This window comes from Nyctibius grandis, chromosome 6, assembly GCF_013368605.1.
Source record: "Nyctibius grandis isolate bNycGra1 chromosome 6, bNycGra1.pri, whole genome shotgun sequence".
Lineage (NCBI taxonomy): Eukaryota > Metazoa > Chordata > Aves > Nyctibiiformes > Nyctibiidae > Nyctibius > Nyctibius grandis.
The window spans coordinates 10,769,195-10,782,047 of record NC_090663.1 but is presented as its reverse complement, the minus strand read 5'-3'; the positions used below and the strand labels follow the sequence as shown (position 1 = coordinate 10,782,047).

At 43.4% G+C, this 12,853-nt stretch overlaps 1 protein-coding gene across 1 annotated transcript in view; it reads right to left on the bottom strand.

The window, feature by feature from the left end:
- HGFAC (HGF activator) overlaps positions 1-12,853 on the bottom strand; it is a 43,382-nt gene that overhangs the window by 24,418 nt on the left and 6,111 nt on the right. Inside the window, exons 4-7 of the mRNA XM_068404061.1 lie at positions 9,714-9,787; positions 4,698-4,811; positions 3,512-3,643; positions 2,009-2,119 (exon numbers count right to left, since the gene is read on the bottom strand). Coding sequence (XP_068260162.1) covers positions 2,009-2,119; positions 3,512-3,643; positions 4,698-4,811; positions 9,714-9,787 — 431 coding nt within the window. The remainder of the gene's footprint in view (positions 1-2,008; positions 2,120-3,511; positions 3,644-4,697; positions 4,812-9,713; positions 9,788-12,853) is intronic.

The following is a 12,853-nucleotide window of genomic DNA, read 5'->3' as shown; positions in this document are numbered from 1 at the left end:
AGAAAAAAAAAAAAGAAGACATTTTTGCATCACAACTTGGTTTTAAGGTTGCCTCTGTAAATGAATAATTTAGAATAAAGAACATTTTGGAGACATGGTAACTTTCTCTGAACCAAGCGTTATAAGCATAAGCTATTTAGACTAAAGGGTAACCTCACAATTCAGTCATTAGACAAGGGAAACTATACAAGACAGTGAAAAGGAAATCAAACAAAAAAAGCCAGCTGTGCTCACAGCATCAAATTGAAGGCTTGAAGAAAAAATTAACCCAGCATATATTTAAAAATCAGTTCTATGTGCTCTGAGAGCACAAGCTCCCAGTTCTTTCCCCAGAATGCCATTGCCCTTGTGTGATGATGCTACCAGGTCTACAGACCCCAGCAGTAATTTACTTGCATTAATTTAGAATGACTAAATCCTGGCAAAGATGGGTTTTTTTTCATTTTTAAACTTGTTTGCAAGGCCCTGACACATAAACACAATCCTTCGGTTTTGTTTTGTGTGGGGGTGTTAGGCAGCCGAATGCAGATGGGTTGTAAGCATCTAAAGCCATTTGTTTAGCAAACCAAATGTTTACTTTATTATTTTCAAGTAATCAAAGAGCACCTGCTTATTTCTTGTTCTAAGCTAGTCAGACAGAAACCACTATTACAGCTATAACACTGTCATCCTCATATTTATAACCCAGGCCGTGCTGGGTGGATGTTTATGCACAGCGTTGCCGCTTTGGGCAGGGGAAGCTGATAACGAAATAGGAATCTGAAAAGCAGTTTTATTTGAAGATGAGCAGTGCACAGTCCTCAGCTAAAGGACAAAAAAGCAGAGCTACAATATTGCTCCTTAAGAGGGACTTAAAAGAGTCACAACCCATTTTGCATGATTCATGGAGTACCTGGTGAGTGAAGGTTCAGGACCAGTTCATACTCAATCCAATTTGCCGATTCACTCCTGCTATTTGTTATTCTAGCTGCACAGCTGATCTCCCAAATGGATTTTTTTTTGCAGCGTGAATAGTTGGCTACACCATTTATTAACAATCAGAATAATAAGAAAAAGAATACCAGATACCAGTTCCAGTGTTCATTACCATGTTTTTTTACCCCACCACCCATTCGAACCAACTAGGTGCCCACTAGCTACTGGGAGTCTTGTCTTCAATTTTGATGAGCCCTGGGAATTATGTACTCAGAAAGACACAGCCAGTGAGTTGATGGTATCACAGGCTGTTATGACTGAAGGTCTATTATAGTTTATACCTAAAACCTGCTGTATTTGAAAAGTAGCCACTGATACAACTTGAGGATTTAGCATGCAGGTAAGCTTTGCAAACAGATTTAACCCCAGCGGTGAGAAATGTTAAATCTTCTGGAGGAAAATTATACCAAAAACTATGTAGCATCTAATAGGAAGCAACACAGAACTAACACGTAGGCACCAAAATGCAGGTTTCTCTGCCCTGACCCACTGGTGCAAGTAAGGATTTTTAGATAAGGTGTACTGGGCTATATGTGCTATTAATTTAAAGTACAAGGTAAATCAAAGGGTGTGCATTTTATCTTTGTCTACTTCCCACAATAATCTAGTGCTAACAAATACATTCAGCTGCTAGATTTTGTCAGAGCATAAATCCCTACTTTGTGAGAGGACAGCATAAGATGCATGGGTCTGTGGGGAAGCGTTTGCACTGGAGTACAGCTCTGTGACTGGTCCTGCAAAATGGAAGTATGAGCTCTTTTTATGGGCATGAGTAATTGGATTAAAATTTCTGTGCTTAATTTTCCATAGAGTTAAGGGCATGAACAAATATTTTTCAGAATCAGGGTCTCGATGGTGAAGAGTGTTATGTTTTACACTGGAGGAATACATTAAACACTTGTTCTGTGTGACTCTTCAGTTATCATGAGAGGTGTCTGCAAAGGCAGAATACAACACAGAGGCAAAAATCACCAGCTTCACACCCAAATGAAAACTTCCAATTCTCTGCCCACCGGTAGGTTGTTATACTTACCAATATTGCAATACTTTCCTGCATAATTTCCTTTGCAATCACATACTATTTTCCCACTGAAGGTAACCATTTTACATTTTCCACCATTCATGCAAGGATCATGAACACAACCTACAAGCAGAAACCAAAAATCAAATCAAAGGTACAAACTATTCAAGAGAATCAGTCCACTTTAACTTACTTTAGTACACCTTCTCCATGCATACACATTTTGGGGAAGTTTTTCCTTTTTTTACTCAGCTCAGATCTACCCTTGATATAAATGGAAGAAAAGGAAACTCTGCTGATTTCTGCCTAGTGAGATCTGTCCCATTGTTTTTACTTTTATTGGATAATGTCAGCCTAGCTGTTGAAAAATATTACCAATGAACAATAGGTAAAATGGGGGTGGTGATTGTTATTACTAGTGGTGATGGTGGTGGCATTAGCATTTCTTTCTGTACAGAGGGTTCTCCCAAGTCCAAGTTTGCCACTGAGCTTCATTAAAATTTATAATAGTGTATCTAGCAGGGAGCTCAGTGAAATATTTAGGGTCTGTGACTGGGAAGTATTAAGTTCTATCAAATTTCCCAACTCTCCCATGGCCTCCCAATGTCCTAGAAAGCCACAAACTCTCTCCATGCTTTAGTTTCCAGTTCTGTAAAGTAGGAATAAAACCTCCTATTACAAAGGGCTCTTTTGCTCAGTACTGTAAGGCACTTGGGAGTCTGGGCAGGGTAAATGTCAGCCAGATTGAATAACAGAATAGCCATACCAGAGCACGTATATAGGTAAGGCATATGGTTTGCTTCCCACCATCTCTTCTTCCAAAAGGGAGGCGCTGTGTTGGCTTCATCAGATAAGTGACAACCCAAAGCACATGCCCTGCAGCCACCTGGCCATCTGTTTCAGGCACCTAGAAGCCCCAAAACAGGGGGGAGGCTTAAAGACATAAGCATCACCCTGGCCAGGAATGGGTATGTCAGGCCAGAAATCATGGGGGCTCTGGGGTCAACACAGGGCGAATGGAATCCTGGAGGCAGGTAGAGTTTACATGTTGGCAACTCAAGAGTGGGATAGGCTTGCGAAGAAAACCCAGATGTGAAACAGCAACGTGAAGTGACTGTAGGTGTGCAGGGGAAGAGTAGAGGAGGGTGTGCCTCTCAGGCATGTTACAGTTTTGGAAGAGAGCTCATAAGGTCAGAAATCTTACCACTTCTACTCCATAATCTGTTGCATATTCTTACATGCTGCAGTTCGGGATTGCATCCCTGGTGAAGAAAGCACTGAGCTCTGTCCCTAAAATTCAGCTTAACGTATATAATTTCTCCCTCAAATAAGGGTGGACACGTTGAAATGATTTCCTGGGTCAGCATTACTGCTTACACATGAAAGGGAAGGGGAGGGTACATGACTGTGAGAGCAGCATTACTGTGTATAACACCACTCAGGCATTGTTATCCTTGCTCTCCTTTATCCCCACTCCATGGAGGCCAATAGCTGTAATACAAAATAGTGCCTTACTTCTGTGTCCAATGCTCTCGCACTCGATCTGGCCGTTCACACACATGCACTGCTCCACAGCTCCTTGTTGGACTCTTGACCAGCTCATGCCCACATCAAAGAACTCGTAGAGACTGTTGTCAAAACATTTCTCTAAAAGACAGTTTAAAAAACAACACAAGCTTTCTGAGGTTATTTCTTGTGAGGAATGGGACCACAGCCTCCATCATTCCCTGCTCATTGCTTTTTTCCTATTGAGCTGACATATGTTTGTTGACAGTTGGTGCTTCTCAAGCAAGCTAGCCTCCACAGTGTGGAGGCACTAAGCCACTATAGCAGCAGCTCCAAGGACCTCGAGGAAAAGGTGGCTTTCTCCTAAAGCCCTGTGAGCATGACAGCATCACCATTACTTAAGCCCTTCCAAAAGTTCATTCAGATAAAAACAAAACAAAGCAAAAAAATCAGCAGGATATACTTGTGTCTGTCCCACTTTACTGCATCATCCACAGTTGATGGGCTGTGCTAGAGACAGTGGAGCACCAGGACTGAAAAAGGCTTCTTTGCTTATATTGGGGGAGAACTCTAGAGCTGCAGGGAAAAGCAAGCACAACTGAAAACCCTCAGTGTAAAAGCCTAATTCCTCATTTGATGTGCAATAAATTGGGAGTGACACCACCTTAAAACTGGAAAAATAACCCAAGCAAAGCCTTTTGGCCTGACTCTCTTCCTTTGGAAATTACTCCCCTGAAGGTGGAGCAGCTGCCCAAGTGTAAAGCTGACATCACAGGAAAAGCTGTAGTGGACCCATATGTGCATATACATAAGGGATAAGGCATCACCTGATTTTTTCATGTCTCCCTGCCCTACCTACTGGATGATATTATTAGTCATTTCCAACCATGTAAGTGATATTTAAATCTTACAAAGAGCAAAGGGAGGGGAAGAGGCTCTTTGTGCTTCCCATAGCTTAATACCTCCCTGGCTCAGAGCATGCTTGGATTTATAACCATATAATCAAGCTATTTTCAGCTGTCCTGTCAGTAATGGATTGTCTGTCATAACCATTTGGAAATGCGCCTACACAAACATTCATGTTGCAGTGGTCTCTCCCATCACAACAGCACTAACTTTTCATTAAGCAAACATTAATGAGCTCTACTTACTGCTCTTTTTTCACGTTGTAATACTCATGGAAGAAGATACTTACTCATCTGACAGTCCTCGCCCGTGAATTCCTCGGGACAGGTACAGTGGTACATCCCATGGCCATGAGCGAGAGAACAGGTCCCTCCATTTTGGCAAGGGTTGTTTGCACAGTGATCTAGGCAGGCCACATCAGAAGTTGTTGTTAATAGGTGCCAGATAAGCTGTGCTTTGTTGTGTTACGTGTCGGCTTGGTTACGTGATCCATTTTGGTTCAATGCACGGTGGTTTCAATAACACCTATTAATCTAAAACAATGTTTATCCAACCCATTTACATTGGTTTTGTTTCCAGCTGCATAGCACCTATATTTATCCAGCTTTTAAAAAACATATAGTTCACTGAGCTGAACTTTCTTCCCCAGAGTAACTTGTCCAAAGGTGGTAGGTCCAGACACGCATAAAGTTGCCAGAGCTGCCACCGTGGTGAGGAAGAAGATGGGACAATGCCCACAAGATGGAGCTGTGCCTTTGCACTGGGGAGGGAAGGCTGCAGCTCTGCCTCCGCTCAGGTCACTGCCCTGCGTTGCTTTGCAGTTCATCATCAATGACTGGATTGTCAAATTACACAAAGGACAACCCTCGACAGAAAAATTTACTATGGATTTTTGGATTTTGTCTAAAACAAATGGACAGCTGGAACAAAGGAAAAAAATTTGAAGCAAAACAAGGGCACATCCAAGTAAATCAGGCCAGGCAAGATTAAACTAGACCAGTCTAATACATCTCTGCTTTTTAAAGGAATTTTCTGAATCATGGGAAAATAGGGTGGGAGAGGAGGGGGTGTGCCAGGACAACTTTCTCACCCCAGCAATGGAAGCTTTACTTGGCAAAAGGCATAGGAGTCTTGCTGGCCAGCCATTGTTCCTGACTGCAGGCAGTGTCAAGGGGTCTATCTCCCCTGAAGTCAACCAACATCATGTTTTACACCTGCTGCAGAGCTGGCCCAACAGCTTTTCTGCATTCAAATCCTCTTTTTTAATGCAGCCATACTCTGTGAGGGCAACTATAGAGTTACTCAATCCATGTGCTCCTTCAGCTAGAGTGTGTGGTCCTAAGCATGGTAGGCAACATATAGAAGAAACGCAAGCACACACATACAGGGCTGAAGCGAAGCATGAAAGGCACATCCTGAGCTTTGTTACAGCAGTGTAAATGTGAAGGCTTCCCTGCACAGATCAAACTATTTACTTCAGAATAGAGTGGTGTAATTGAGATCAGATAGCAGGCCTGGGTGTATTCAGTGGTAGTTTCACTCCAGGATAACATCAAGGGAAAGCAAGTAAAGGCAGTGATGTTCCTGCTGTTCCTGCTGTTTGATAGTTATGAAATTTTTAGTGGTGTAATGTTTCCTCAAAGGAAAATCCAGTATTTCCTATTCCCGTCACATCCAAACCATGACTTAATCTCCAGGCCATCTTCTGGTACCGTGCTGCTCAAGTAATTTTTGTACCCTCATTAAACCTGCAAAGAGCACTTCTAGTCCTCCATTTTTTTCCCAGCAAGAGACTCTCACTGTATCCCACACCACTCTCACCTGACTTCCCCAGGGTATTCTGCATCCCTCCCCATCTTCCATGGAGTCCAGGAACAACTTCTATAAGTACGTGGACACATCACAGTTCCCTGCAGGGAATCCTGCCACCATTAACTAGACATTAACTGGGGAGTGACAAGTCCCTGCAAGCTCAGACGATATCTAAAGCCACCCAGCAGTATCTCCCCACCCTCACAGGAAAAACACTCTGTGCTTGCTAGCAGACACCTTGACTTCAACTTCACCTCTCCGAGGCTCTGCTGAATGAGCAGTAGCCTTGTCTCGCCTTTCTAACCACATCTGTCCACAAAAATTTTCTGTTTCTGCCACCCACCTTTCCCAGAACTGGGACTGCTCTTCCCCAGCGCCCTCCTGGGATGATGCCTCTTCCTCCTGCCTGTGCAGCCCACATCACTCTACTTCTCCTTTCCATATCAGTCTAAATGTCTCTTAAAAAACCTCACTGTCTGGCACTTTTCTCCCAAGTCTGGGCCTCCCTGGGGTTTTGGCCATTTGTCTAAGATTCCCAGACATTCAGAGCAGTAACCCTAACAGACTGCCCAGGAACTGGCAGTCCCATACATAGGGGCATTGCACTTTCATGCATATATATGAACATGTATACAAACTACACGTTCACAGCCCACTTGGCCCATGTGTATGAAGGGGTTGCATCGTGCAGATACTACACATAGTCTCCACAGAGATCTCCTGGGCAGGAGTGGAGGATCCTCTGGAAAACTGAAGGCAGCAATAAAGCTCCCACTGATCTCGAGGGGGGTTTGAACAAGCACCTTGGGTGTTGGTATGGCAAGCTCTGCCTCTGTACAGTGCAGTACTAACATCTCCCTCCAGCAGAGCCTTCGTACCTGAGCTTTACTTCATCTTGAAGCTAAACACTTTTTGGTTAAACTTTCTCTTGAGGTTGGCAGATGTATTTGTCTGGATCAATGCCTCCAACGCTTGCTTAATGCTAATTTGTAAGTAGCTCCAATAGTTTCATGTCGACTCCCCATGTGCACACGATATTCTTGGCCTGGAAAGAGTTCGTGCTTCACCCTTCACTTTCAATCAGCTCCTTCCTCATCCCAGTTCACACACTCCTCACCAGTCTCTCAGGGCCAAAGGATACACTCTCCTCCCAAATTTTCATTTTTTCTTGTTTTTCAAGTGTCTATAAAGTGGTTGAAGTTCCCTCAAAGATTTAATATTTTAGTGGACTTTTTTCACAACAAAATCATGTATTTTCCACATTTTAAAGATCAGCATTATTCAGTTGGACTGCTTCTTTCTTCCTAGCTATCTTCCCCAGCAGGCGAACTTTCCTCCCGTATGCTTAAAATTCCCTTCAGCCATTATGCCGCTCCTTCCTTTCAGCCTCACCATAAACCTTTTCTCTTTAAGCTATGGCTGGTGATCTGTTAAACCTTTTCCAAGTCCAAACACAGTGCTTGCTGCTTAAAAAAATAAGTAGACTTATGCTTATAAACAAATGAACAGCTGAAGTCTTTTTAATTTATTTTTACAAAATTCTTAAAGCTTTCAGAAGTAAAGTCTTTTCTTTGTAACAGCCAGCAGTGATCTCTTCCAGCTACCCCATCCTTTTTTCTGTTTCCTTTCCTCTCTCACATGTATAACTCTTTTTTTCTGGAGAAAAAAAAAAACAAACCAGCAGCCAGGGCAAGCCCTCACTGGCACTGGGGTATATTGACAGCAATATCCCTCAGCGAGGGGGAGGCAGACAGGGTGGCTTTCTTGTTGCAAACCACCCTGTCCAATTCTGCGGTGGGTAACAGGCAAAAATGAGCTAGAAAGCCCAAAAAAGCTTGCTGGCAGCCAGGTCACTGTGAAGATGGCTTCATATGGGGCTGGCAGGGCCACAGCGATGAGCTGCGGGAGGGACAGAGGTGACACAAGGCAGCCCCAGAAATGCAATGCTGGGCTTGGAGAGCTCCTTCTTTGGCTACTGCAAAAGCCTCCTGGAGTCAGCCAGCCACCACCAGTCAGTGTTTCAATGGAGGATTAAAGCAGTCACGAATTACTGCTTCCAACATTTTAAGCTCTGGGAGGGCACTCATGAATAAGTAAGTTCAGCTTCCATAACCTGACTACATTCATGTCTGACATAGTTGCATTACAAAGGCACATGCATTGCTGCTTGTTTTGGGGTTAGGTCATTGCTCTCTGATCTACTCCTAATCTGTTTCAAAGCCAGGCTGGAAAATAATTTAAAGGTGTTAAGTTTAAAATGATGATGTTGTGCACTGCTTAATTCTAGACTCTCAGCATGATTCAGCTAACATTGGCTTTTCAAGTGCTCTGGGAGATTGTAATCAGCTTGGCAATGAGTCTCCTGACATGACAGAGAACTCCCTGCAAGGGCATGGTGGAAAATGCCCTTTGTTGGAAAGTGGGAAGCGAACATCTAAGGGCATCTGGTCATATCCCGCAGATTAAAAAAGACAGGTCACATTTGAAAGCAGTGCAAAGGAGAAAAGAGGAACATGGTCAAGCATTTAGACACAGATCCAAAAAAAACCTCAGGGGCATCAAGTCTGATCAGTGCAACACCTGATTTTTCAGTGCTGGTCTGTCACTGTAAATTGAGAATTAGGTGTATATGTTCCTTATAAAATGAGATTCCCCAGCATCCGGTTCATGAAACATCAAGTTGGGGAGTCAGAGAAACAAGCAAGGGCCAGCCATCGAGGTACTGCTGAGGACAGGGGTGCGTGTTCCCCACCGAACTGCCTGGGACACGATGCTTTCACCCAGTGTGTAAATTAAAGTGACATATAGAAAGGAGAGTTTGCCGCAGACCTTGGCTTCCCGTTTTAGTCAGACTTTCGCAATGAGGTAATTGTAGCACTGGAGTGTGGGGACCACATGAAGATGTAGCACTGCTCAGCTAAGTAACCATTTCGTTGTCCCTCAGTACTCCTACAATGAATGCATCTGTCCTTTTGTCTTCCCTGGTGAGTCACAAAGCCCAGGGAAGTCTGTTTTTGAAGGTCTGCTCTCTACCCTGAGGTCTTGAGGAAGGACAGCTGGAAGAGATGGCTGTGTTTTGTACAGGATGTGGAATGTTTCTGTACCTTCTAAAAAATTAACTGGTCAAAGAGACAGAAAACGTAGCTGATTAAATGAGGGGAAAACTAAAAGGCATATCCAAGTTGTCAGGAAGGAGAAGACAATCACCTCTGTGCTCAGCTCCAGCAGGAGTTCAGATTTCCATGTTGGCGTTACCATAATTTCTCTCCATTACTTCAAGTTAGTCAACAGAGAGTGAATTAAAGACTCTGTAATATTCACAGTCCAATGTTATGGTTATGCAGAGTCACAGAGAGATCCCGGAAACAGCTAGTGTGAAGGCTTGTTCTGTGTACACCAAATAAAAGTAGCACCGAAGGCACCGTTCCTCCTTACTGCAGGTGGCAAACTAGGAGCCAGGTATCTGGAGCAACTCAGCAATGGCTCACCTTACCTGCGTGGTGTTTGGGCAATGAAGTGCAGTGTCCCCATCTCCTGTCCCGGTCGTAGTTATGTGTTGTTGAACACCTGAAAAGAATTAAAGGTGCAGTTTAGTGCAGCTTTAAACAAGCTGGATGTTTGCACTGAAACTATATGGCCTTCATTCTTTGGCAACCTGGAAATTCATACTTGTTTTCCTAATTAGCATCTGTTTCATTCAAAAATCTCTTAACATCAGAGGAAAAATATGCTTTTTTTTTTTTGTTAGAGATGCTCTGACCCATTTCTCTCAAACAAAATACCGGTTAAGAATGAGATGTGGAAGCAGGATCTGAGATCTCCAATGAATCCTCCAGAAAAACCCAACATTCTTTCTGTTTCTAAGATTAGAAAACAAAAGACAGAAATAAAAACCAAAACCAAAGCAAATAAATGATGTCTCCTTTATTCATCACAAAACAAGCAAAACAGGACCCAACCCATTTTTTATGCCTGCCAGTTATTTTAATAATCTGGAAGCAGGAGAGTGTCCACAGAGGGACTTTTTCTTGGCTTTCAGCGGTAAACGTATTTTGCACTTGGTTCCTTTAAAGTATTTCTATTTTTTCACTTGTCAGATGAAATGAGGAAATAACTGACACAAGGGTGATTTCCAAATGCACGGATAAAACCTCTCTTTTTTGCAGAGCAGCAGGCTGAATCCTGCACAACGTGCTGCCCATGGGAATCCTACCAAGACAAACTTTGACAACTCTTTTATCCACACACCTTCCTTGCCCTCATCACTCTGTTATCTCCAAGGCTCATAGCACTCCAAGGAACATTAAGCTGTTATTCTCCATTTGCAGAGGTAGACTTGTAGGCTTCCCCAAGGTCACATGGGGACTGTGTGACGGAACCAAGGCTGAACCTTGGAGGTCCGTATTGTGTCCCAATGTGCTGTCCACCAAAACATCCTCCCTAACCACTTCTAATGCAGCATAATAAATGTCAGCTGCCACTACAGAGGAAAATGAGTGGCTATATGGCATTGAAATAAATAGGATTTTGCTTTATTTACCATGCCTGATAATCTATTTTTATTATGTGGTTTTTTTTAATCATACCTTGAACAGCTGTGTTACCAAATATTTTTTCACCCTAGGACGTCACAAGCTAGATTGAAATTTTATTGTACAGCATGTCTACAATTTTGACTGCCCTACTTTGCTTCTTAATTAGATGCTATGTGGTATTTAAAACGCTTTCATTCCTATGGAGCATCTGAATAGGCCACACATATTACGTTTGATGACCTCAGTTACATAAGATGCACAAAAAGGTGCTTGCTAGTCTAGTGCAGATTAACTTGACTTAACTTAAAAAGGCTGTTTTCTCACAGGTCTTAAGGCCTGTGTGGCTCTGCTGGGAGTTAATGGAAATTTCTCTGTGCTCCTTTGGTGGGAAGTGGATAGTGAGTTTTTAAAGGATGGTCTATTACTCATGAGGATTAAGGCGAGGAGTAAGTTAAAAGTGGTTTTCGGTGGTGCACTGCTTGTGTCATTGTCAGCAAAACCATCTCTGACTGAACACTTCATCTGTGCCAGCCATGACAGGGAAGAAGGATCCAAACTTTTCTGACTGACTTAATTATTGATTTAGCAGAGCAATGTTACACTGAGCAGCATGGGAGAGGCAGAGGGAAAAGGCCCCATATACATCTAAAGAATTCAAGCAAATGCTGATCATTAGGGGGGAAAAAACAATTTATATGCAAATTAATACTCTCTGGAGTCTGTCCACTAGCGGCCAAGTTCTAAGCGAATGGATAAATTAATTTTTCCCCTCTTAAATATTTTTTTGTCATCAGAGACCCTGACAAGAGGCTTCTTGCACCAGCTTTCCACAACCCATTGGTCCTCCCACACAATGCTCTTCACAACCAGTCCCCTCCTTCTCTATCGCCTCATAATGACTACGAAGAGGTTGGTCCTCCCCTGTGATGCCAGGCTGCCTCCTCAGTGCCAGGCTTCTTGCACATTCACATAATCCTTTCATGTTTCCCACCACGTATCTCTCACTGTTTGGGAGAAGATCAGAGCATCCTCAAAGCTACTTCACTAGTCTCTGTCCTTTTCTTTTTAAAATCTCTTCTTTGCTGGGAGGCTTACCAAAACGTGATGACATTTTGGTCTCACGGGATGTTACCTCCAGCATGCACACCAACAAAATGGGCTCATTATTTCTTTGTGCTACTTGTAAATGGGCCCACTCTCTAAATTTATAAGATAACAAATGTCTTGACATCAGCCTGTCACATAAAATTGTTAATAAAAAAGTGAAAACTTAAAGACACGGATACCGAATTAATTACACCAGGAAAGTCCACTGCTAGGGATTGATTTAAACAACATTTTCAACCCGTGCATGGTAAATGACATGGAAATGGACGGACAAAATGGTGTATCATCACACATGAGGCCTCACTGGTAGGCAGGATAAATGGAAAGAGAGCTGTTTTACTCATCAGTAGCATTGGGAGCCTTAATAATAGGATATTTTGGAGAGCAAGCAAAGCCTCGGGCAGAGACAGACTGGTGGAATAAAAGAGCTCTGCCATCACACCTGGTGCTGTCACCATGTTCGAGGCCTGGAGATTCCCTCAGGCCTTTTTAGATGTTGCCCTGACCATGAGAGACGGCCAGACTTCGTCTGACAAGAGCAGAGCAACCACCACCAGCACCAGCAAAATCCAGATCCTGATGCTTGGTGTCTCCTGGCTCACCCCACAAGTCCTTTTCCTTTTCAGGACTGGCATAAACTCTCCAGCTTGTAATCTAGATGACCAAAAAGCCATTCTCTGCACTGTTTTCTGTCTGTGGCCAAAGTATCAAATCTTCCTGTTTCCAGAGAAGATGGTAAGATCATGCCCTTCCCATACAGACCTAAGCCCACCCTTGCAACCTGGCACAATGGGGATATGCACACCCGGCACTCGAGCACGCCATAAAGCTTCTCCAGGGCATAAGTCAACGTCTTCCAAGTCACAGCCAAAATCTGAGCCAAAGTCTGCTCCTGCCGTTCCCCTTGAACAGGATGTTGAGGGAACCCGTCCCATCACGGGACACAGGGACAGGGCACTGGCAGCTCTCCTGTAGCCACAGCTTGGCTGCA